We start from the raw sequence: 27553 nt of genomic DNA, 5'->3' as shown, positions 1-27553 counted from the left end.
CAATATTTATTGATAAAGTTATAATTGTAAATTGGTAAAGTTAAAAAATTTATATCAATTAAAAGCCGATAACACAACTTAATAACAATAATAATAATAATAATAATATAAAGGTGAAATTAAAAAATTGGAAAGACTTTAACATTAAAAAAAAAATTAATATTACAAAAAAATAAAAATAATGGTTTCAAAAAAATTGAGCCAAGTTTATATATCTATATTTGATATTTTATTGATAGAGTATAGCAAATCACCGATTATGCAGTTTGATTTTAACGTTCATGACTTTTCTACTCGACGTCAACATTCACAAACTCTCCCGTTGCACAATATTGTTGAACAATTTTATCCACAAGTCGTAACCCGCTTATCGCTCGATAAAATACTCCAGCATACCTTTCTCATTCCATTCAGATTCATCCCTCGATTCAAAAAAAAAAAAGTTCGAGTGTTAACAAAACTGTTTTTTATTTTCATCCACACAAAATCTATATACTTTTATTATTATTTTATGTATACATTTTTTACCTCGAAAGCTCGAGGGTGGACAAAGACCCGAGCAAACATGCCCTCTTCAAAATTCCAATTTGCGGAAACGATTTGAAAACCTCGGACCGGTCAAAAATCGAACCTGGCGTATCCTTTTTCCATAAAATAGTCGCTTTTACTTCCGGCGTACATTCAAAAGCGCTTTTAGAATCTAAATCTCCATGCATACACATATCCATATTTTTTCCTGTTTTTTTTTTTAACCATGAACATTTCGTTCCAGTTCCAAATTAACTTAAGCTCAGTTGACGGGACTTATTCCCTCGAAATTAACCTAAACCATATGGATTTTAGTTTTTCCGGCTTCGAGGTGGACATTTGATAAATTTACAGCTTAAGAACAAACATAAACATACACACCGACCACTCTCGACAATTTCCTTCTATTTTTCTGCATCCCATTTATATTTTTTAGTTTTATTTTATTTCCAGGTCCTCATTCTCATCCTCACTATTTTCTTCACTTCTCTTCTCTACGGTTAGCTTGAGATATATCGCCGGCCATTTGTCCCACTGTACTGCTACTAGGATAAATATAAATTTGATTCCACGTTTAGATAGTCAAAATGCTTCTCATGCTATTTTTACGCCCTCGCCTCCTTACAGATTTTATGCCGTCTCAGTACAGTAAATAATGCTTATATCATTCGTGTTATTACCAAAAAAAGAACAAGGGTGAAAGAGAAAAAAAAAACAAAATTCACCGCGATTTATTAAACCGGCGATAAATAAATCAAATAAAATTTAATAAAATAAAATACCATTTTCCAATACAATATTTACTGCAAACACAATAATTCTGTTGACGTGCTCTGCACCCGTAAGAACCGCAGCAATCAACTCTGGAGTCATTAAAAAACCAAATAGATCCCGTAAATAGGCCAAGCACCTTCCGGGAACGTCATTATACATATATATATATATATATATATATATATATATATATATATATATATATATATATATATATATATATATCTCCGGAGTTCAATCAAGTTAAAACAGACGGAAGAACAAATCGATTAACAGCATGAACCTCTGTCGTCGTCAAATAATAAAAAAAGCACGATATTAGTATCTAATTATTTAGCTAAGTTTTAAAAAATAAATTACCCCCTCATGAAAGTCCTAGCTCTGGTAATAACAATAACAACAGTACAAGACAATACAGAAACCGCAATAAGATTTTGATAAATGTATTAACCAGTGCGTAGAATATATCGCGTGTCTCGGTGTCATTTCCACCGGTGTTTTCTTCCGTATCCGGTTCTGTACTAGTATAGAGACGTAAGTACAGACGGCGCCAGGCAGACGTCGCACGAGCGTCGTGACGATTCCGAGAAAATACCCTATATCCCCTAGAATTTTTAAGTGGAGTAATAATACAACCATTGCGGTTGTTTTCTTTTGTTTAGTTTTATTTAATATCATTTCTACCTGAACCCTCACCCTTACTCTGGAAATAATCAATTTTATTCAAGTTTTATTATGAATTATATATGGATGCAAAGATTACTTGTATGAAGAAGAGAGTTATTTTTTTTTTAATGTATAATGGTAATTATTACTGTGTTGGATGGTAATGAAGATGTGTGAGATTAGAAATAGAGAAATTCTTAGATTTAATTCAGTCAAGAACAATAATTTTTTAATTACATTAACGATGATTTAAATCAATTTATTGGCTCAAGATTTTTTCTTTTGAACCTTTTCAATTTTTATATTAATTTTTATAATTGATTTCATCAAAGAAATTTCAATTAATTCATGCAATAAAATTCTTTAGAATATTTTTCAAAGCAAGAAGGAATTTTTCTAAAAATTAAGTAAAGTTACTTTTAAAATAAAAATATTGTGTAAGTTTAATTATTATAATAACAATTACCAAAAAAATATTAGTTTTCTACAAATTATCATTTAAAATTTCATAAAAAATAACTCTGGTTAAAAGTTACTACGTAGAATGGTAAATATTACCGCTCTCATTTCTCCGCGTGATTAATGCAATGTTTAAGAGGATATTTAGCGAATTCCTAGGATTATCAAACGGAGAGAAAGGACGGAAGAGAGAGGAGAGAGAGGAAAGACGAAGGATAGGACGTATACGAAGGATTAAACGTGGATTGCATTTGAAAATTCTTCTGACGGGTCTAGCTTGCTCGTTTTCTCTCTTCTCTCTCTGTCTGGCTCTGTTCCTCCGTTGACTGATGAGATCTCCTCAGTAATGTTAAAACAACGTGAAAAGCATCATACACACATGAGCACATACCAACACACGTTGGGTAGTACGTGTGAGTGTATGATTCACGCTCAGAAAAGCACTTGGATGTGCATCCAAGTACTTTTTACGCTTCAGTGGAAACGCTCTCATGAAATTCAAAAGAATTCCCATTGTTCTTCCACGCACTAATAAACATTTCCATTCGTAAAAATTACTTCTTCCGCCTCTTCATCAGCAACAGTAGTAGCATATGTGGAGTGGCTTAATTATAGGAAAAAAAATATCGTTAAAGGTATAAGTTTAATTAAAAACACAAAACAGTCCAGTCTACACCAGACTTTAAACCTCCGACAATGTACAATTACAACAGCAGAGTTTGTTATATTTTATTTAAACAAATTTACTTTCCGGTTTCGCTCTCATAGAGAAATTAGTTCAATTCGAGGTAGAATATTAAATCGAATCATTTTAAAGGGCTTGATCTAGCAGAAATATTTTTTAATTACGTAATATTCACTTGAACTAAAAACAGTTTTTAATTTTAATTTCTCAAAAATTTTTCTTTTAATAAAATTACGGGTGAGTATTAATTAGTTGATTAAAACAAAAAACCTTAAACTTAACTCTCTTCTATTGAGAGAATTTAGCGATCATGCGCTATCTGTTGGAAATTTCCAGCACTAATTTTGATAAAAAATTGTAAATGACTATTTATGACCCAATTTTCTAAATATTAAATTAATTTCTCATCAATATATTTTCCGCTTCCTATCTTCCGTCAATTATTTCTCCTCACACTTATCTAGCTTCGTTAGACTCATCTTTTTCACCAATTTTCTAATTGCTATGCTCACCTTGACGCTCTTCCGTTAAATTTAAACTTTTCACAGCTCCCTCGACACGTCCGCGAAATAACGCGCGGCCAGGGCACCATATAAACTTCCCGCATACAAATTTCAACAGTATGGCGTTAAACCTGCTGATACATGTGCAAACATCGTGACATTTTATACCAGCAATATCTCTTTATATATACACAACACCTAACTGGTTGATACTCTTCCTCCTGTTGTTAGCGCTGGTGTTCCTCCAACTCTTACTATTATTGTTATTATTATTATAATAGCTCTAGTTGTTGTACTTATTGTTCTTGTTGTTGTTCTTCTTCAGCTTAAATTTAACCACCCACCCCCAGCACTACAACACTGTAAACCACGGACTAGAAATCTTTAATCGCGAGGTAACTTGTTTGCTTACTGCATGCTTTTTTATCACAAAATATGTGATTACAAGGTATCTTCAAAAGTAGCGTGTCTTTTTAAAAATAATCGTTCCGTTAATTTGATGCACTGAGTTGAACAAACTAATATAACTATTACTATGCTACAAAGTATTCAGACTGTGAAAAAAGATTGAGAGGATGATTATTTTACGTAGTTAGGCATGATATTTTAATTGTAGAAAGGAACTTTATTTAAATAGCAGTGATCATCAAAAGTATGGTTACTTTCTAAAACTTAAATAACAGAAGAAAGGCTTTTTTAATACATATAAAAGTAATCAAAGTGAAAATAAAATCTTAGACTAAATAAATTGATAAATTGTTTCTAAATAAGTGAATTTATTAACAGTTAATAATTTATTTTATCAGTCCAAGTTGATACTTTACAAAATTACTAAAATTACTCCTTTAATTGACAAAAATAACTTTAACTCACAATAATCTGACCATTAAATATAATGAAGAGAAGATTGGATTTCAAATTTAAAGTAACTGCTCAATATCACCCGAGAAACTGATTATTAAATTAGTCAAACCTTTTAATAACGCAAAACAGGTTGGTTATCTTTAACTTATCATAATTCATTAAATAATTTTTTAAAAATTGTAAAAATACCTTTCCGAGGCTCCTTAATGGACTGATTAACGATAAACTTTGAATCACTAGATAAAAATATTCAGTAATGAATATCAAACTATAAATACAGGTGAGTGTTTTAAAATCGTCACTTAATCTAGCGCTTCACTTGTTATGTCAATACTTCTATTTTCTCTCCTCGAATAAGTAATCAGAACAAGCATCAATAATTCATACCAGATTGTGAATAGAAGTTGTGAATAAATAAAACAATCGAAGGATCTGATCAGCCAGTTCCAATAATTTGGATAAGAAAACTATCGAAAATATTTCCTCAGTAAATTGTCAATTGCGGTGTAAAAATCAGTGTCTGACCGAACAATGACTCCCGTCACTGTCGGACTGCATTTGCTCGGTGTCTACTGATGTGCATAAAATATGTTCAAGTCGGTGAATAGATATCGGGATAGGAAGTGTACAGTATAGCAAGCTTTTTCAGAAGCTACGAGAAAGTTTGTTGGAACATAAAAATCCAGAAGGTGACGGTCTCTTGTCTATCTCTTCTATTTTCCGGTAAAACTTCTGTTCGTTGTTGCCGGCGGTATATATTTATAGCCAGACCTATAACTATGTATGTACATTGTGCTGGACACGTAGTATAGCCGAGAGCAGAGAGTGTACAAGCCCGATTTCCGTGGGAGAGGACCACCGACAAATGGAATTCCCTGGCATTTATTGGGACAGGAAAATAGGAACGTTCCAAGTGAAAAGTTGCCACGTTATAAGGCACTGGACACTGGACAATGGCACATGTTGCATTCGAGGGTGCAGGAGGGTGGAAACTGAAATAGAGAAAGAGAAACAGGAAGAGGATGATGGAAACAATTGGTCTGGAGCGACTAGTGTTGCTGGGGGAGAATTGTAGCTGATTCGATAGGAAACTTTTAATCGGGCAACTTGTGTCTATGTCTAGTGTTCCACCGGAAGGGAAAATAACGGTAAAAGGAAGATGAGCCAACGTTCGTTGGCACACCAGCAAAGCGCTTTTTCAATGACTCGCCACTTCTGGATGGTCAAATGAACAAGCTCCTCACAAAGGCGACCCGTCAAAGCAGAGGATCCAGGAAATTATGTTCGTCCTATATTTACCGCTGAAAACAACCCAGTCCTGGTCTTGTTTTACGGATCTGTGTACTCGTTACTCACTCACTACATGGTACATACTCTACAATCCACATTATACTGCACAGATCCTCGAGGTCTTGCAGTTTAATTACCCTCAGAAGCAATATACATAAAGAAGTGATATTGTGCATTATCATGGCCGCTGCTAAAGCTTTTTTACTTTTGCTCGGCGATTTAGACGCTTTTAATTTTACTTTGTCAAATTAATTTTAAGGAATTAATTTTTTTAATGTAGCGCACTAATAAATAATTTTATTTTATTCAAAAGGAACAATTTTGATTGGTTAATGAAATTTAATCAATCAATTAATTTTGGAAAAAAATTTAAAACGTAATAAATAATTTTTTTTAGCTTTGTAAAAAAGCAAAATATAAATTTTTAAATAGCAATTACAGCTCGGGAATAAAAAGTGAAAAATTAATAAGCTTTTTGTTGTTAAATTGAATGAATGATTTTATTTTGCCTGTAAAAAAAATATTTTTTTTTTAATTTTTAAATAGTAATCACAGCTTGGGAATTAAAACTTGAAAAATTAATAGGTTTTATTGTTAAATCAAAGCAAAATAAATAAAATGAAAAATTTTAAATGAATTGTCGCAATAAAAGTTAAACAATTTAAATCAGTGTTACGTCCAAATTTTTGGACGTAAATTATTAAAATTTATTTTGGTCCTGGTATTTTTCAACCACTAACTATATAATTATTTATTTTTATTTTTTTATTTATTCAACCAGTAGAATAAAAATTCGGATTATTTTAAAATAATAAAAAAACGTTAATTCAAAACCACAACGTAACATCAGTAATAATTAATGGCAAAAAAGTAAAATTTTGAGAATTTTATTAAAATTAAGGCTAATTATTGCAAAAAATAATAAATATAACAATTTTTATTTTCCGTAAAATTAAAACTCAATTAATCAACAGCAAAAGTGGATAAGAAACTTTGACTATTGGTATTGCTGATGCAAAAGATGAAAATGGATGTCACTTGAATAGCCAGTGACCTATGATATAACTAAAAATCAATAATAGGATTCGTAATAAAAGTAACACAAAAAGTTAATCAACTCTCGCATTGCTATCGAATATAGAATAGAAGCATGGATTTGGAAATAGAGGTACTTTGAGCGTATGACTTTGGAGTAAATGGATTGCCGGTGAAAATAGTAAAGCACTTTGTGTGTAACTCTATGTTATTATCTATAAACCGCTCGAAGCTTTTGAAGGCCCTCTTAGTTCGCTCGTAAATTTGGATCAGAACTGCGTAATCTTGTTACCGTTAGCACGTAAAAGGCCATGATTTATAAAAACTAGTGACGTTTATTGGGACTATTTATTATTCATAGTAATAACTAGTGCGGCGGTCGAACGCGTGTTGCTCCGCACCGCAATTTTACGAGGCCCGTTATTTACAATGTCATTGTCGTGGTTATTAATTGGATCTGTTTTTTATTGTCTTTTGCAGCTGGGCTTCTTCACCTACTACACGGTGGCGATGGGTGAAGTAAATCCGTCTGGACCCGTACCGATCGACAGTGTGTTCATCTATCGACCAGACAAGCGCCTCGAGCTCTGGAGGTTCGCTTTTTACATGTTTTTACATGCTGGGTAAGTCGAAATTTATTTTTAATAATTATAATAATAAAATTAGGAAAAAATTTTATGTTGAAGAAAAAGTAATCAAAGATTTATAAGTTTCTCAAACTTATATTAAAGTAATTGGTTTTATTTTTTATTGATATTTCATAAGTTATATAAATTTAAATATCAAATATATTTATTAAATTTTTATCTATACTTTTAAATTATTTTTTTTAATATTTAAAATTCAAATTATAAAGACTAAGTAATTAGAATATTTTTTTTCAAATTATTATTACTAGCAACCTTGCAGTCGCTATGTGACTGCCGTGACTTGTGAATTATAAATAAATAAAATTTTGCTTTATTAAATAATGACTTTTGTTAAATTGCACTGTACTTCCTTAAATATTGAAGTTTTTAAAGATATAAGCTCATTCCGATGTTACACTTATCAAGAGCTTTCATTTGAGTACCCACATGCATTTTTGATATATATATATATATATATATATATATATATATATATATATATATATATATATATATATATATATATATATGTATAAAATATATGAAAAATGTCATGTGGGTACTCAAATGAAAGGTCTCGATGAATGTAACATCGAAATGAGTTTATATCTCAAAAAATGTCAATAATTAAGAAATGACATTGTATCTTGTGAACTATTGACATTTTCAAAGATATAAGCTCATCCCGATGTTACACTCATCGAGAGCTTTCATTTGAGTACCCACATGCATTTTTGACATATTTTTTATTGGTACATATTATACATATATATAATATATATATAAATATATGAAAAATTGGTGTGGGTACTCAAATGAAAGGTCTCAATGAGTGTAACATCGGGATGAGCTTATATCTTTATTTTATGAATAAAAATTTAAATAAATTTATTGAAGTAAAATCAAAAAAGCAAAAATTGTTTCTGAAGCATTGAGATAAAAATTTCAACACAAATTATATCAAATTAAACGACTAGAAATTAATATAAAATAATGAATATTATTTTTCTATTTTTATAATACCAATAAATAAACGGCAAAAGTTGAAATTAAAGTTTCTATCGACACTTTCCATTAACCGGTAGCAATAAAATTAAACGCGCTCTATAAAGCAAATGCTCCCCATCAATATCGAGTAGTGTATAGTTGTGTAATACGCAACACTCAACACTCAACACCGCTATAAGAAAACCGATTGGAAAATAAAATGTCGAGTGTGTAGTACTAGGGAGGATAGAAACGGGCGAGGGTGTGAGTGAGTGAAAATAAAAATAAAAATAAATATAAAAAATATAAACCTCGTAAGGAAAGAGGATGAAAACGAGGACGGTAAGGACGAATACGAAGATGAAGGTGAGAGTGGCGAAGAAAGACGCGATGACGGGTAAAGAAGCAGCTACGCCGAGTACACGACGCTTTTTAAATTATTCATGGCAACCTGGAGATAAGGGGAGAGTAGTTGGAGAGAAGAGACGCGTCTTGTTCTATTTCTGTCTCGGTCTTTCTCGCTCGAAACTTTTCCTCTCGCTCACCTTTATTATCCACTCGTTCGCTCTTTTGTCTTCTGGTCGTGGTGGTGATGTGCGTGTATGTCTTCCCAAGATAAGCAGCTCCGCGTTTTCAGGAAACTCCTCAGCTTTTCTTCGAGCTTTTCATCTTTCCTTATCTCAGAACCGGTTATTGCCATCAAAATGTGTCGGGCTATTTCCATGTGTTTTACGGATAATAGAAACAATACTAATGAACATTCAGATACTCATCGCTCCTTTTACTGCTAAAGTTCATATAAAAGTGTATTACCGAGCTATCTGCACTCAAACGAAAAACTGCTGTATTTAAAAGATATGTTTTTGATCAAGAAAATTATTTTCAAAAGAACCTAAGCTAAAATTTTCTTTTTTTAAAACTGGTTTTTTACAAAAATTAAATTTTTTGTTTCAAAAAACATCAAATTAAAACACGGAAAAAAGAAAAATCAAAAAATTACATTATAAATAGTAATAAGCGTCGTTTCGAATAAAAAAAACTAGGAAAATTGCAGGTCAAAATAACATTTTTTTAAATTCAAAATTTGAATGTTAATTTTCAATGTAATATTTACATTTTACAATATAATTTTTACAAAATCTGTAATAATTACAATTTAAAAATATAATTTTTCCAGTTTTTTATACGCCACGTTAAATTATACACTGATCGAAGGATTTATTTATAGTTAAAAATATTTGTTAATATTTAACAAATCATTTATTAGAGACCACTTTTTAGCTTAACAAATATTTCTTAATATTTAAAAAGATTTATTAATATTTAATAAATAAATATAAGATTGATTGAATACAAACAAATCATTTTAAATATTAAGAAGTATTTGTTTAATACTAAAAAGTCGTCTCTAATAAATGATTTGTTAACTTATTAAAAAATATTTTTTGATACAAATAAATTCTTCTATCAGTGTATAATGTAATTTTTTTTTTTTTCCGTGAATTTTGATCAATAATTTTTCACCATCAATATATTTTTTATTTAGTTGAATTAAAATTTTTTCTACCGTAAAATTTAGATTAAAATTTTTTTCACATTAAAACTGTAAATTTGACAGTCCTATTTCCCCTTGTAATTATAAATCATAAATAATAAATGATAACCATCCTATTCTCTGTTAACCGTTTGCCGATATTATCTTGAGCAGCCATTGAAATTTGAATAAACTCGATGTATACGTCTGTGCAGTACATATCTTTGGACAAAGGATATTAAGGTAAAAGCAAAATTTCGCTTATCATGTCTCTCCACGTTTTACCAACTACTCGATATTCCGATACCCGAACTCGATATTCTCGTCATTTGCGTTCGCCCGAACTCCGTCAATGATAAATCGTCGAAAGCCCATAACCTGCTGTTGGATATAGTCGTTTGTGCCGAACCAACTTCAATGCTCCACCAGTAGAAATAGAGTTTTGAGAAGAAGGCGAGAGCGAGTTCCCGTATGAAAGCAGCTTCTCCTCGTACGCGCCATTTGGATGATTGCATCGCAACGACATCGATCCTCTCCATATACTATTTCCCTCTCGAATTACCACCTCGCGCCAACTTGTATTTATATATATACCTATATACACTTGAGACATTTATTCTCCAGCACTTAGAGCACCCTCCTTGCTAAATGATTATGTGAGACGCAAATATAACTTCCCGCTAAAACTTTTCCAGCCATCATCACCGTCCTGTGATAGAGCTTCATTATCTCTGGATGAGTCTTGCTCGCAGAACCACAATGATGCGCCTCAATTCACTCCTCTTTGGCGCCATTCGGCAAAGTTTCTTCGAGTTTTGAGAAAACGACTCCTTGTGTGTCCACCTGAGCACAAAATGATAAGACACCTCGCTAGCAAAACTCGAGCTCTTTACATCTAGCATTGCTGACAAACGTTCGTTACCTTTAAATAAATTTACTTCTGGCTGTTCCTTTCCACCTTTCAGCTCATCTTCGTCTTCGTCTTCATCATCTTGCTCTTTCTGCACATCACTGTTCTTCTCTTTAATTAACATTCATCACAATTGATGTATGTAATTTAAAGTTGGTTCGCGAACTGTAATTGTGAATTAAAACGTTTTATAGGACAATGTCGTGGGGAAAGAAACTTTAAATAGCATATCCGGTGAATAATAGTAATAGTAATAGTACCTTGGCATTGTCGTACAAATTCGCGGGAGTTTTGCTATTTTATGTTCATCATATCAATTTATACGACAGTTAGAATTATGTCACTGACTTTCTCATGGACATCCACTGTCCTATCCATCCACTACTAATTTATTATTCTTTTGTGTTTTATTTTCAGGTGGTTACACCTGCTGTTTAACCTGGGGGTACAGGTGGTCGTGGGACTTCCCCTTGAAATGGTTCACGGGAGTTTGAGGATCGCCGCTGTCTACATGGCCGGAGTTTTAGCCGGTAAGTACTTTATCTAATTCTTTTTCTCTTTCTCAGCTAACGAATCTCACTGTTGTCATTATGGCTATCTATATAATTAAGATAATAAGCTAAATTTGATGCCATTATATTTATATGATACACTGAAAGAAAAAATTAACTTGAATCAAGACGAAAAATTTTTGAACTAAGTAAAATCTTAGTTTAAGATTTTTTTTTATTCAAATCAAAAAGATTAAATTCTTCAAAATTATTTATTTATTTATTTAAATTAATTTAAATAATTAATTAATTGATTTTATTAATTTTTTAATAATTTAACAAGGCATTGGCCGAATGGCAAACATACACAGGTAATTTCATTAACGTACATGTAAAATATTGAGTATTTAATTTATACCGTAATTTTAAACTTAATAAGAAGAACAATGAAAAATTTATTCATGAAATAATAGAAGACATTAGCCCTTATTCGATATTAGTGTATAAATATTTTAAAGAAATTAGATCAAAATATAAATCAGAAAATTAATCCTTTATTAAAAAGTTGATGCGACGTTTTCATTGTTGTCGCTTTTCGTTGCTATGGTGACCATCTTAGCAACGGTTATCAAGGCAAAGGTTTCCATAGCAACGGTTACTATGGCAACAGTTAAATATTAATGACTAAAATTTGTAAAAATATTGATTAATTGCAAATTTTTTTAATTAAATTGTCGCTAATAAAAATTTTGACAGAAGCGCGCAAAGCGCATTCGATTTTCTAGTTATATAAATCAGCTCTTGTTACAATTCCTTATAAAGCAAAATATTAACAGTAGTTTACATCTAATAAATTAATTTAATTTACTTGATTCAAATATCGACGTTCTAATTAGCAAATTGTCTAACTTCATTTTAGAGAATCTTCCATTTGTACGAAAAAATAATTAGTTTAAAATTTATTATCATTTTTTAAAAAACCATTTAATATTTAATAGAAGTATAATGTTTTGATTCAGATCATTCAAATAATTTATAACTTGACTATTACTTCATGAAAATGTTAAAAAATCATCTAAAGAGTTAGACCAATTGCTAATTAGACCGTCGATATATTTTTTTTCTGTGTAAAATGAATTTTTTTTATTAAAATCAAAAATAATTTCTTCACAATTCATAATTCTCAGCAGGAATACTCACTGTAGGTAGCCAGTAATTACAATAATGATAACAGTTATCATTATCGCGAGCATTAGTATTAATATATACCGCCGGCGCTTATATACATAATAATGGTGAAAATGATGAATTGGCAAATGTGTAATAATAAACACATATGAAAATGGAACAATTATGTGGTGATTCGAGTTTGAATAAACGAATTAAATATCGCAGATTTCTATTCAGCAGACGAGACGGTTTAAATATATTTAATATATTAGCACGCATATATTTATGTTGTCCGTTAGCGTGTGTCTCATTCCAAGCTTCTCTTGAACTCTACCTCTGGCAGTTGTTTTCCCTGGAAAATCACACGCACGTTATTTACGGGCAGTTTCCACCGTCCACTAATGCGCGGAGACGCAACACACCGAGCAACCGACGGTGTGTTGCTCGGTGTATATATATAAATATGCATACAGACAGCACACAACACACTACGTACCTTCACCAGCAGAGAGTAGCTTGTACATCCAATAGCCATTTGCATAAATCCGATTGGGAGCAAATCCTCGCGTATTAATGCTCATGAAAGTAAAACGTTGCAAATAGAGGACATGAATAATAAACGGCATGAGGCTGCATCCCGTCTTCCCCACCATTCCACTTTTATCATCAGACTACCGTGATAGTAGTCGTTCACCAGGTATACCATCAGTAGCAGCCAGGGATTATGTTTTCAGTATTTTCACAGTGTCAAGTACTTTCTCCAGTATATTTACTCCGCTGCAACTATACTATGGTAGTTACTATTACGGTTACTATTACTATTACTGTTACTGTTGGTGCAGTGGCCTGTCCTTTCCTACCTGGCAAGGAATCCCCAGATCTATGGCTGCTAAATGGAGATGGAGATGGAGATCTAGATGCCGGTATATAATAGCTAGTCAGTACTTTTACTGGCAAGTCAAGAACACGCGGGATTTAACAACATCATAACCGCGGTGTGCATTGTAGTTTGCTGGGTCATCATATCCACCTGCTTCTACCAGAAATTCAGTAGTATGCATGGAAAGAAGGATTGTTAAAATTACAGAAAAATTTTGCTAAAAATTGCATAAGAAAAATATAAATTTTTAAATAAAAAAGAACTAATTTTATTTTTTTTTTTTTAATAATTAATATTTAATATTTTGAACTGAGTAATTTTTTGAAATTTTTTAATTAATTAGAATTTTATAAAAATTTATATGATAGTTATTCTTATTACAGATAATTAAATATATTTAAAAATAATTTAAAGTGTCAATATTTAGACCCTTGTCAATAATTGAAGCTTTTTCTTTATTGGAAATTTTATTAAATCTTTTTAAATTTTCACATTTTATGGACTAAGATTTTAATCTTAGACCATTTTTATAGACTTTTTAGTCTAGACATTTTAATAAGATTTTATGGAAATCTTATTAAAAATTTACATTTAATGATACAAAATTTTTTTTTTAAGTTTATAATTATTACAGATTTATTTTTGTAAATTATAATTTTTTTTTTTGTAAATATAACATTATTTAAAAATGTAATTTTTACATATTCATATCTGTAAATTTAACAGCTTTTAAAATTAACTTAATAGAAGAGAAAAAAAATTAAATTCAAGAATTTCTTTGCTTTAAATTAACCAGAAAAATTCTTAAATTAAGTAAAATTAATTTAATCAAAAAAAAATTTCTTAGTTTGAGATTTTTTCTGCTCTGTAAAAGATCAAATTCTTCAAAATAATTTTTTTGATTCAATATTTCTTCTTTTGAATCAATTTTTTTATCATACAAATTTCCCACCGTATTTATCTAAATTTTAAAAGAGAGTTTAGATTATCGAATATCACAACAAACCGACTCTAGAGGATTTTTTCTATTGGAAACATACTTACAGTACAATGGGTTCGCGCGACTTCGGCATGCTCCGATGGCGAAGAAATAATAGCTGGAAGAAATAATCTGTGTCAATATGTGTATAGCCATGTCGATGCTGAATGGAGAAAATAAGTCCGAAAAGAATGAGAAATGTTATCGTGCGATGCATACCAGCTCAACCGTGAGGATCACCCTTGTCCTACTCTCTGTTCGTCGACGGCTGAGGAGCATCCAGGCGAAAGAGCAAGTCGACTTGTAGGAATTCCTTCTGGCTCTGTGGACACGCTGTGAGAGCCAGATAAAACACTAACTGAATGTGTGTAGGAGGAGGAGGAGGGAGTAAAGGGTTCGGATCAGCTCTCGAGTGAGCGATTCATTCAGGATTCTCCTTTTGATTCATCTGCAGAAAAGCTTATTGCGAAAGAGACGTGCATAACAACTCATCGTTGCGGTGAAAGAGGATCATGGTTCGATGAACAGCACGCGTGTGCTCACGCTACTGTCTTCTTCCTCGCTTTTGTACCAACACCTCTGTCTCGTCTATTTATATATATTAATGTGTGTGAATATTATAAATGGATGTGTGTAAATATAATGCCCCGACAACTGCTTCCGTTTGTGCCATTTTTGTCGACTCGCTTTCTAAAATCAGTTAATATACTCTATCAATGTAATTTCGAGTCATTGTTCGATCCTAATTACAACTTATTTTTATTATTATATTGTAAATTAATTGAGAACCTCCTGAATGAGTAAGAGTGCATGAAAAAAACAAGAATCAAAGTAAATTTTACTATTTTATTTTTTGTAACGGATATTAGCAACATTGCAATCACTGCGTGATTATTGACGTTTTTAAAGATATAAGCTCATCCTGATGTTACACTCATCAAGAGCTTTTATTCGAGTACCCACATGCATTTTTGATATATTTTTCATATATACATATATATAATATATATAAATATATGAAAAATTGATGTGAGTACTCAAATGAAAGGTCTCGATGAGTGTAATGTCGGGGTGATCTTATATCTTTAAAAATGTCAATAGTTCTCAAGATGCAAGGTCGTTTCTTAATTATGTTAAATTGCATTGTACTTTCTTAATTATTGACATTTTTAAAGATATAAGCTCATCCTAATGTTACACTCGTCAAGAGCTTTCATTTGAGTACCCACATGCATTTTTGATATATTTTTCATATATACATATATATAATATATATAAATATATGAAAAATTGATGTGAGTACTCAAATGAAAGGTCTCGATGAGTGTAATGTCGAGGTGATCTTATATCTTTAAAAATGTCAATAGTTCTCAAGATGCAAGGTCGTTTCTTAATTATGTTAAATTGCATTGTACTTTCTTAATTATTGACATTTTTAAAGATATAAGCTCATCCTAATGTTACACTCATCAAGAGCTTTCATTTGAGTACCCACATGCATTTTTGATATATTTTTCATATATACATATATATAATATATATAAATATATGAAAAATTGATGTGAGTACTCAAATGAAAGGTCTCGATGAGTGTAATGTCGGGGTGATCTTATATCTTTAAAAATGTCAATAGTTCTCAAGATGCAAGGTCGTTTCTTAATTATGTTAAATTGCATTGTACTTTCTTAATTATTGACATTTTTAAAGATATAAGCTCATCCTGATGTTACACTCATCAAGAGCTTTCATTTGAGTACCCACATGCATTTTGATATATTTTTCATATATACATATATATAATATATATAAATATATGAAAAATTGATGTGAGTACTCAAATGAAAGGTCTCGATGAGTGTAATGTCGGGGTGATCTTATATCTTTAAAAATGTCAATAGTTCTCAAGATGCAAGGTCGTTTCTTAATTATGTTAAATTGCATTGTACTTTCTTAATTATTGACATTTTTAAAGATATAAGCTCATCCTGATGTTACACTCATCAAGAGCTTTCATTTGAGTACCCACATGCATTTTGATATATTTTTCATATATACATATATATAATATATATAAATATATAAAAAATTGATGTGGGTACTCAAATGAAAGGTCTTGATGAATGTTACATCGGAATGAGCTTATATCTTTAAAAAGTCAATAATTCACGAAGTACAAGGTAATTTCTTAATTATGTATCACTAGTCACAAAATTTTGCTTATTTTCTTATTAATATAGATTAATTTTTAATAGCTGATCGTCGTTATTAATATCAATATCTGCTAAAGTAATCAAAGACTACAATGTCATAAAAGAAATTAATTCAAGATTTTGTTTATTAATTAGAGTGCACAGTACTTTTTTTTTTATCTCTTTTATTATTTAAATTAGTAACCTAATTTTTTAATTGAATTTTTTTTAATTAAAAATGAGATCAATGGGAGATTAAAGACGGATTTTCGGATTATTAACCGAAACCATTTCCTTCCCAACGATAATTAATTGATATTCATAATTTAACCACTTTGATCTTAATAATAAGAGAAATTTGGAGTAGAAACACGCTCTCTAATTATCAATTTGTTGTCCCTAAAGAGCACGGAGATTAGTCGGGTCTTGATACCGTAAATAGACCCAAATTAATATATAATAATAATGATACTATTTATCATTGATAATTAAAATTTAGAAATAGATTTTCCTTAACACTAATTAATTATTTATAATTTAAGGTTTAATAACTTTGATCTTAATAATTAGAGAAATTCATAATAAAAACACGCTCTCTACACAAATAAAAAAATTAATACATTAATTTTCACTCTTAATAAATATTTTGCGGAAAAAAGCAACATTTATTAAAAATCAATCAAAATTTATTAAATTATTAAATGTCAAAAAATTATTAAAGTTATTAAATATTGACAAACCCTTTCATCAGTGTAATTATAAATTAATTGTTCCCAATAAGCAAGCAAGATAAATCGGGATTATCGGAAGAGAAGGAGTAAGTAAGAGGAGTGATAGTTGAGAAGTAGTCTTCAGTTTGGGTATTAGTTGATCTTGAATAGCCAAAGTTGTCGTCTTACAATCCCGAAACTTGCTTTTCATCGCAAACTGGAGCATAGAAGCTATCATAAATAAAATCCTTATTCCATCAATCCGTAATTAATTTGTGTACCAGCGGTCCTCACCGCTACTCACTCCAGCGTGATGGGGTGGGTGTTTCGAGCATTAGACAGACCAGCAAAACCAGAAGCTTTAGTAGGTAGTAAATTCAGCTGAATTCCTGACGAACAATACGATTTATGCAATGCTTGGCATGTCCGAAAATCGATCCTCGATGCCGGATTCCAATAGCAAGCTCTCACGTCCCTACTACACAAGTGCACACATAAATACATTCTCTTTCTCTCCTACACTCAATCTCCCTTTTGTATCTTATGTCACTTACACACGTACGCCGAAATATGCCGTAGACATTTCGCATTTCGCGGTACGTTATCGGTGTACTTGTGGATTCATCTCGTATGTGAGCACTCTCTGATAGGATTCATGCGTGCTGGAACGCGATATCTCAACAACAAATACAAATTGTAACCGTAAACACTGCACATGTGCGCACACTATTACTTTCGATCCCTTGGTACAAGTTAAACCTCTTTCTCTTCTCTGCTGTTACATACATGCGAATATTATACATAAGCGTGTGTGAAAAATGACAAATTGTATTTTTGAATTATCTTGAAATTTTTTAAAAGAATTCCAAAATACCAAACATGGGAAAAATGTTTTTATACGTTAAAATTTTATATCTTGTTTCACAAGCCACTTACCGGAAAGTGTTTTATATTATTTGCAGGAAATTGAACGCTCAAAAAAGGTCTCATGATTTTTTGATAAATTCAATTTTTCAAAAGTTATTCGAGGTTAAAAAGACAGATCTTAAATTGGCAAAATTTTTTTGATTTTTGGCTTTGACTTTAAATAACTTTTGAAAAAGTAAATTTATCGAAAAAACATATGATATATCAATAATCAGAACAATAATGTGTTCAAATTATTTTTTTTAGATAGAAAGTATTTAAAATAAAGATTAGTAAATTTTTTATCAATCATACACTGATAGAAGAATTTCTTAGTATTTAAGAATATTTCTTTGTATTTAAGAAATCATTTCTTAAACATCGTTTTTTAGTATTTAAAAAATATTTCTTAATATTTAAGAAATATTTCTTAAATACAAAGAAATATTTTTTAAATACTAAGAAATGATTTCTTAAATACAAAGAAATATTCTTAAATGTTAAGAAATCCTTCTATCAGTGTAGAAGCATACAAAAATATTCTTAACCAAAAATATCCTCCGTAAATTTTCAAAATTTGGACTTTTTCCTTTAATTTAAAAAATATTTAATCTGAGGATGTTATTTTAAGAATTAAAAAAAAATAGGAATTAAATGACAAAATTGTACACTGATAAAAAAAATAACTTGACTCTAGAGCCAAAAACTTGAACCAAAAATACCATTTTGAGAAAAATGATTTTCTTGAGTCAAGAGAATAAATTCTTAAGACAATAAAAATTTTCTTAGATCAAGAATAATTTCTTAATTCAAGAATTGTTTCTCTTAACTCAAGAAAATAATTTTCTTCAAAATGGTATTCTTGGTTTAAGATTTTGGCTCTTTATTCAAGTTAATTTTTTTATCAGTGTACCTTTTTTGTAGAACGTTCAATTTCCTACCAAAAATATATAGAACATTTTTCAATAAGTTGTTTGTAAGATGAGATACAAAATTCCAAAGGTTGAAAAATTTTGATGTTCTCTGACAAAATTAAAAAAAAAATCCATCGATTTTTTCAATCCACATTTTATTTTTCCTCCTATTATATATGCCCCTCGATATTCACCGATCCGCAATTTTAACCACCCATTACTCGACCCGCAAAACTAAAATCAGAATCATATTCAAAGTATAAACGCGAGTGGTTTTCCTCATACGGCTATTGGAAAAAAGCCAAAAGCCTTTTTAAATTTTCCACCATCTCTTTTCCGTTCTCCGACAAACCACAGCAAGACAATAATGGTATCCTCTCGAAGTGCGTCGCCGATTCAACTCATAACGTTGGCTTTTACGATGAGCATTAAGCTCGAGACGAAGTAACCTAGTAGAACTCGAGGTCCTCAAATGGAAGCAAAATGAGATGGCAACAAAAGCTTGTACACATTTATATGTTTGTGCACATGAGCATGGATTTATCCGCAGGAGTAAAAATAAAAATTCGATAAGAGCAGGCAAGATCGGGTGTACGGTAGCGGTTTGGTTACAAATGGGTCGCGTTTTCTGCTAAGAAAGTACTTAAACTCTTTGCACAAGAGCTTACTGAGGTACGTCGGATTCCGTACGTCGATTTAGTCGTTGGGATTGCCATTCCGGGTGCTCTCTTTCCTGGTTCTCGGCATCAGACATCAGACTACAAGTGCAGACTGGAGACTGGAGACTGCAGACTACAAAGTACCAACTAGAAACTACCAGCTTAACTGTACCGGGGCGTCGCGTGTACCGCGTGCATACCAAGCCATTATAGTGCACACGGACGTTATCAGCGTGCGACTTGAACCCAGTCACGAGTCGGTCTTTCTGTTATTCGCTCGCCTTTTCCCTGAACCTCTCTAGCTCCTCTAGCCATGTCTTGGTGCATGTGTTATTCTTGGATCCAGATCCCAGTGACACGTAAATGGAAAGGCGCACAAGAATAGGAATAAGAAGCTCGGAAAAGGGAAAAATGGAGCGAACGAAATCAGTGATAGTGATAGTGATAGGTGTTGGAACCCGAGAAAGCTATTAACTTGTTATTGTATGAAATGGAGGCGAAATTGACACTGCAACTGATGTGAATCCAGGTCTTCTGGTGACAAGGGGCATATTGAAGCTAGCGAGTTATCCTCGTGCGAGGAGACCTGACCTGCATGTAAATTCCCCTCAATCGAATAGGAAATAGCCCCTCTGGCGTTCCGGTCATGTCCCACACGTGTAGCAGTGTGGGATATGCTTTAGGCACTTTTTATAAATCCCCTCACTCTCTTTCCTATCACTGCTTTCCTTTTCTCCTTTCTTGAGAGTTTTCGCATCGCTAAGTCTCGACGCTACCACTTAAACATCCATCTTAGAGTATCCGGGTCTCTTATTCTGCTCCCGACGCTTTTTGGCACAGCTGAACGGCCTCTGTGAAATCCGTTTACAACGCGAATTTAAAACGTGAAAAACCTGAGCCTCTATACTACTACCAAGATCAATCGGAAATATTTTTATTATTATACAGTTCCTTTTTATTTTAGATTTCTTCTGATGGGTGGTCATGTACGTCTCGCCCGGCTGACTGGGGGGTTTTAAGAGTATTGGATTTTTCGCTTACGTTCATGTCTTTCTGAAATACTTTTTCTTCATCCGTAGATTCTAGTATATAGATTTTTTCATTTTTAACTCTATAACTCTATTGGCTCTTTCGTACCATGCTCGGGTCAGAAATCTTGACTGAATTTTCTTTTAAGTCTCGGACTTATTGAAGATTTTACTTCAGTTTTTGACTTTTTAAATTTAACCGAAAGCTAACAGAAATAAATAAGCAAAATAAAATTTTTTTTTCCAACCCGGGTGACCATCAGAAAGAATGAAAGAGTGAAAAGACTACTAGAGGAGCCCATCAGTAGACTACTAAGGTCGTTATCCTTTGTCTGTAGGATTCATTTGCCGTCAAATTACTGGGGCAGGGAAACACCGTGGATTCCAAAGCGGAACGACGGCCGGCTCCCAAAGCCAATTAGGGATACTAATTAACGGCGTGGACGTTCGAGAGTTTACGCGTCGGTGGACGCCTGCTTTTCCGCTCAGCTCTGCAAGTCTGCAATCTATATCCCTATCTCTAAAACATATAACACTCATACATAAAGTTACAAACGCAGCCTTTCTCTCGAATACTTCTTAAGAGAATACTTACTGCAGCTGACCAGCCCCAAGATTACCAGCGAAAGCCTGTCCTCTACACACTGTCCCTCTCATTCTCACACAAGCACTGGCTGGTAACTCTAGGAGGAGTTTAGCTGAACAACCACAGCAACACAACCAGAGCAGAATTGAGGAGAACAGAACTGAGCAAGAACAACGGCATTGCCCAGGGGAGGAGAGGGCGGTACGACAACAACATTCAACCGTAATTATCTAATACCTAGGAGTGCCAGGATGGAATGCCGTGCGGCTTGTCCTTGCGTGGGAACACACCGCCGCGACGAGTACAACGATCGCGATCTTGCTCACTCACATGCCCTCCTAGTTAAATAACCACAGAGTACATAAATATCGTTTATACACCAGTGCGCTCATATTCACACACAATTCCTCGGTCCCGACTTATGGTATTTGTCAGGTACACACAGCCTCGACCTTTAAGCAGCTCAACAGCCGTACTTACTGCTTCCTATTTCTGATAAACCCGGGTTGGGCGCCAGTTGCTCTGGTCAATCTGGGTCACGCGCTAATGGAGCTCTACGCAGCCATCCAAAGTGATTGCTTCAAGGACATGGAAGCTTGCTCTGAATATTGTCAGGATCAATTGCCAGTGTCGATTGTTCTTCTCTCCAGTGGAGCACGCGTGCCTACCCTAATAGAAATGCAATCAAATATCTGGCCAGTAACTGTCTAGTTACTGGCCAGTTTTACTAGACATCAAATAAAACATGGCGACACTTGTAGGATTTGAGGTTATTTAAAATTAAATGTGGATAAGTTTGTAGCAATTCAAAATTATAGTAATAATAATAATAAAAAGGCCATTCGGCAGCTGAAATGGAAGTAGATCTCATAATGAATAGAAAAAAAACTACTAGGATTGTATACAAAAAAAAAAAAAAATTCATTGAGAATAAAGATCAAAATATAAATAAATTTTTAAGGGATATTTTGGACAAATCAATTGAAAAAACGACTGCAAGAGTAAAATTTCATTAAAAACCTACAGACGAATAGGTTATTTTAAATTTAGGAGAATGAAATGGTATCAAAATTAAAGCTCATTTAACGTTAATGGGCTTTAAGATGCAATTTACAAATATTCAATGTTATTTAATTCAAAAGTTATGCGCGGAAGAATCTACCAAAAAATGAATATTTATGATTTTGAAAATTTTGAAACCCTGTAATTTCTGAACTACTTGACTGATTAAGCTCATCTTTGAACTTGGCCTTGGTATTCGTCTAAAAATTAAGTGTGTTGAGTTTGGAAAAGATTCATAATGAATTAGAGACGCTATTGTCCGGATATATATATAATAAATATAAATACATACATATATAAACTTTAGAACTAATGGTGTTTTCTGAATCATCTTGACGAACTGAATCAGAAAATATCAAAATTTTTCAAAAGTTGCGTCATGAGGACAAATGCAATAGTTAGATTTCTATGAAATCTACTAAAAATAGTGGTAATTGATAAACGGAATAATTATAAAATTTTTAAAAATTTATCTCGATGACAGTCTGGAGTATTTGTTTTGATTGATGCTCACAACCGTAATTCGGTTATTATGTCGATTTTTTTAATTTTATCTATTTTTTCAAATATATAACAGATTATTTTTATATTGAAATACACAATTGTTTTTAATTATTTACACTGTTTATTAATATTTACTAAAGATACCTCGACTTACAGGTTAAAGTGAAAAAATAAACATACACACACTAGTATAAGTAGAACATCGGTGTGATCAATGTTTACGATTTAGTTGTAGGTAGCGCAATTTCTAGTTTTTACCTAGTTTCACTAGCCAGTTACTGGATTTGATTGCTGGCCAGTTGCTAGACATGATCGCTAGCCAGATACTAGATTTAATCGAGTGAAAAATTGATCATTTCTACTAGGGTAAGGTGATCGGCTAATGCAGTTTCCATCTGCTCAACGCAAATTACGGGGCGGAGGCTAACAATAAGAAGAGCACCCCCATCACTGGATCCAAGTCTCAATCGGTGATGCAGAGATCCTTCCTCATTGTTATTCACTCACCGTAAGAGTGTGAGTTCCTACGTACTTGCTCGTACATGCAACATTAATGAATGATGAACAGACAAGAGGCTTTCATGAAATTCCCACTGCGGTATTTCCTGGCCGGGCTTCCGGCAAATTTAAATCGATGCCTGGCGGTCTCTTTCACCAAGCTCCTGCCAATACATAATACGCTCACGCTCATACGCTGCCAACTCAACTCAACCAATTTACCAGAAAGAGATGTAAAAGGACCCGGTGGATGGTTATTATAGTTATGGACGAAAAATACGCCTGTATATTCTGATTCCTGTAATTTTCGGAGGTTATCGTACTCTAAAGCTTTTAAGCGTTAATTCTGAAATTCAGGCTGGCTCATTTGTATGACGGTTGTCAAGGATGCCTCCAGTTACGCAAGACTGGCCAGCCCCGCGTGCACAGAGGAACTAGTAACGTGAAGGTTCAATGGGACAGGAGAACCTACCCATTAATAAGTGATGCTCCAGTAGATACACTCCCGCCATTAATGCTGCCCGTTACTCCACCTTATTGCGTGGTGCTCCCGCTATACATCCTCACCAGCCGGGACGAGCCCCTATCACTAACACTCAACTCTAACAACTTGCTGTGGTTTGGCAATATACGAAACACACACTTGCCGGGTGACTTGTCACTTGACAATACAACCCAGTTATGCATATCTTTCGCATCTAATGATATTGCGAATGTGTAGACTTACTTTTGTCATGTCTCAGTTATGCAATAAGAGAAGGCACATTTCGTCTATTCCCAATGGAAGGAGCTTCACAACTTTGCTACGCCAGTTCTGCCAAAGATACTATTCATGATGTAGGTTGCTCATACATTGTAGTTAGATTTCAATGCTAGAGAATTCTGCAGAGAGCTAAGTGCCATAGCGTGTTTAAACTAAATACATACGAGAAGTTAAATACCTTCCTTAGTGAATACTACGACGAGATATTTAAAGTCGTTGTGTGACTGCTGGGAGTTATGAATTGGGGAGAAAATAACTTTTGTTATGATTTATTTATGGTTGCTCAGTTTAGAAACATAATCATTTAATTTAATTGATATTTCTTGGATTTATTTTTAATTTTATTGAAAAGAAAATAAATTTAAACTTTTAAGTGATGGAAAATTTTATTACAGAGAAAAAGAATTTTTATGAACTAGCAACCTTGCAGTCTCTATGTGACTGCCGTGACTTGTGAACTATAAATAAATATAAGTTTGCTTTATTAAATAATGACTTTTGTTAAATTGCACTGTACTTCCTTAAATATTGAAGTTTTTAAAGATATAAGCTCATCCCGATGTTACACTCATCAAGAGCTTTCATTTGAGTACCCACATGCATTTTCATATATTTTTCATAAATAGATATATATATAAATATATGAAAAATTGATCTGGGTACTTGAATGAAAGGTCTTGATGAGTGTAATGTCGGGGTGAGCTTATATCTTTAAATATATCAATAGTTCTCCAGATACAAGGTCGTTTCTTAATTATATTAAATTGCACTGTAATTTTTTAACTATTGACATTTTTAAAGATATAAACTCATCCCGATGTTAAACTCATTAAAAGCTTTCATTTGAATATCCACATGCATTTTGATATATTTTTCATATATACATTTATGTAAATATATGAAAAATTGATGTGGGTACTCAAATGAACGGTCTTGATGAGTATAATATCGGGATGAGCTTATATCTTTAAAGAAGTCAATAGTTCACGAGATATAAGGTCATTTCTTAATTATGTATCTATAAATAGAGCATTTTTGAATGTAGCCTAAGTACTTATTATCATAAATTGACTATTGGTGAGAATGATATGAAACCATGAAAAGGCACAACTCCAAGTCAAGACTTTTCTAAAAATATAAAATTTAACCATAAAAACCCATTTTATCATATAAATACACGGGTCACAAAATTTAGCTTATTCTCTTAATAATATAGATTTAGTAAATAATTTGAAAAACTTTATCTTGTTGATTTGGATAGAAAAATTTTTAAACTAAGAAAGTTTAAAAAGTTTTCGTCTTGTTTCATGACAATGAAATTCTTCAAAATTATTTTTTTGATTCAAGAATTTTCCTCTTGATACAAACTAATTTTTTTTCAATTTATTAATGCAATTTTTGGAAAAAATAGTTAAATTGTTTAATGAAGTGCTAAAAAGTGTAAAAACTTTTTCAAAGCCCTCCAAAAAATTAATTATTGCCAAAAAATAGCTAAAATCGTCAAAAAAAGAACAAATTCATGCCAAAACTTTTCTGAAAAAAATAATAAAAATGTCTTACTGTCTTAATTATATAGCTCATATTCCTCAAACTAATTAAACGTTTGCAATTCCTGTTTCAGGCTCACTGGGTACGTCAGTTTTTGACACAGACGTTTACTTAGTCGGGGCAAGCGGGGGAGTTTACGCTCTTCTGGCGGCTCATCTGGCGAACGTCCTGCTGAACTACAACAACATGGAGTTTGGGATTGTGAGGCTGATCGGGATCTTCATTATCGGTGAGTACACACGAGAAAGATAATTATAAACCATGACAAGTCATCCTAGAACCCGCAACCGGCATCAGAGCCCCGGAAAGTCAGACTAGACTCGAACTTTACGTGTTGAAAGCTCGCTCTGGTGGGGAACAACAAAACCGGTGCCCTTATTCACTCCGTTTGATACTTGTGTACCCAGCAAACCCGCAAAACTTTAGTATCCAGAAATCAGGCATACCGAGTTGTCGAAACTCGCTCAACCGCGAACCGAGTACGTAAACAAACTCCCACTACATATACTCTATTCTATACAACAGGGAGGTTTCGGCAGCCCCTATCATCCGCGCTTCATCCAAAGCAAGTTTACCGAAGTTACCACCGACAATTCCGGCTAGTTTCGTTCAATTTCTAGATTAATCTCGCGATGATCGTCTGTATACCGCGTACACAACTTTTGTTTGCCCTTCATCTCTCTGTCAATAGCAATCGCTGCGAGCTCGAGCAATCGCGAATTTACAAAACATCGAATATTCATCTATATTATATTCTGTATTGAACATCAATGTCGTATATTCAATATCCGATATTGATTCCCATATAAAAAATTATTTATTTGTTGTCTCGCGTCAATAGTTCCGATTTTTGTCCTCAACTTCTACACTTTATTTTATTGCCGCTTTTTAGAATATATATGAAAAAAATTTCCATGTAAATATTTTTCGTAGTTAAGTACTTAATAATTTTTATCAAAAAGTGAATATTGCCGTGCTATTAATGTAATTATTATTGTGATGCGTACATATGGCTTTAAAGAAGTACTAAGCTTTTATTTGCAGTAAATAAATTAAAATTTTAGAATAAATAAATTTTTTCAGGAAAAAAATAAAATAATTGTCTTGTAGTTGAAAAAAAATTAGTTGATATAAAGTTATTATTATTGAGTTGCAGTTTTAATTAGCAAATCGATGGCAATGAAAGTAGAAATTGCTTTTGAAGCTCATAAAGGGATTTTAAAACTAAACAGTTACACAGAATTAAGTAAATATTTTTGAACAAAATTTTTTTATTTGAATAGAAAAATTTTTAAATTAAGATATTATTGACTTAAATAAATTTTAATTAGTTCAAGAATTTTTTTCTCGTGATTCAATTTTTTTTTAGTACAATATTATAAATGCAATAAAATTTACATAATAAAATATCAATATTTAGATTTTTTTTATTTTCTGGATTAAGTAGTTCAGCATACCTGTACAGAGAAAAAAAATTTAATTGAATTAAGTAAATAATTTTGAAGAACTTCATCTTCTTTATTTAAATATAAAAATTCTTAAACTAAAAAATTCTTCTTAGTTTATATAAATTTCACTTAGTTCAAAAATTTGTCTTCACAGTAAAAAATTTTTGTATTAAAAATGTTTGTGTTAAATATTTAACACTTTTTTGTGTTGATTTAACAGAATAAGTGTTAAATTTACCCATAAAAATATTAAGTATTTAACAAAAAAATTTTTAATGCTAAGTTTTTTGACGCAATAATGCAAAATTTTTTACTGTGTTCATTCAAGACAACGAAATTTTATAAAATTATTTT

General features: G+C 32.1%; 1 protein-coding gene across 3 annotated transcripts in view; it reads left to right on the top strand.

The window, feature by feature from the left end:
• Positions 1–27553, top strand: part of LOC123259543 (protein rhomboid) — a 184955-nt gene that overhangs the window by 153091 nt on the left and 4311 nt on the right. For all 3 annotated transcript variants that reach the window (XM_044720116.1, XM_044720118.1, XM_044720117.1), the window contains exons 6-8: positions 7285–7427; positions 11282–11394; positions 25825–25980. In XM_044720116.1, coding sequence (XP_044576051.1) covers positions 7285–7427; positions 11282–11394; positions 25825–25980 — 412 coding nt within the window. The remainder of the gene's footprint in view (positions 1–7284; positions 7428–11281; positions 11395–25824; positions 25981–27553) is intronic.

This window comes from Cotesia glomerata, linkage group LG2 (assembly GCF_020080835.1).
Source record: "Cotesia glomerata isolate CgM1 linkage group LG2, MPM_Cglom_v2.3, whole genome shotgun sequence".
Classification (NCBI taxonomy): domain Eukaryota; kingdom Metazoa; phylum Arthropoda; class Insecta; order Hymenoptera; family Braconidae; genus Cotesia; species Cotesia glomerata.
The sequence above is the reverse complement of the archived record's forward strand: the minus strand, read 5'-3'. Positions and strand labels throughout refer to the sequence as shown.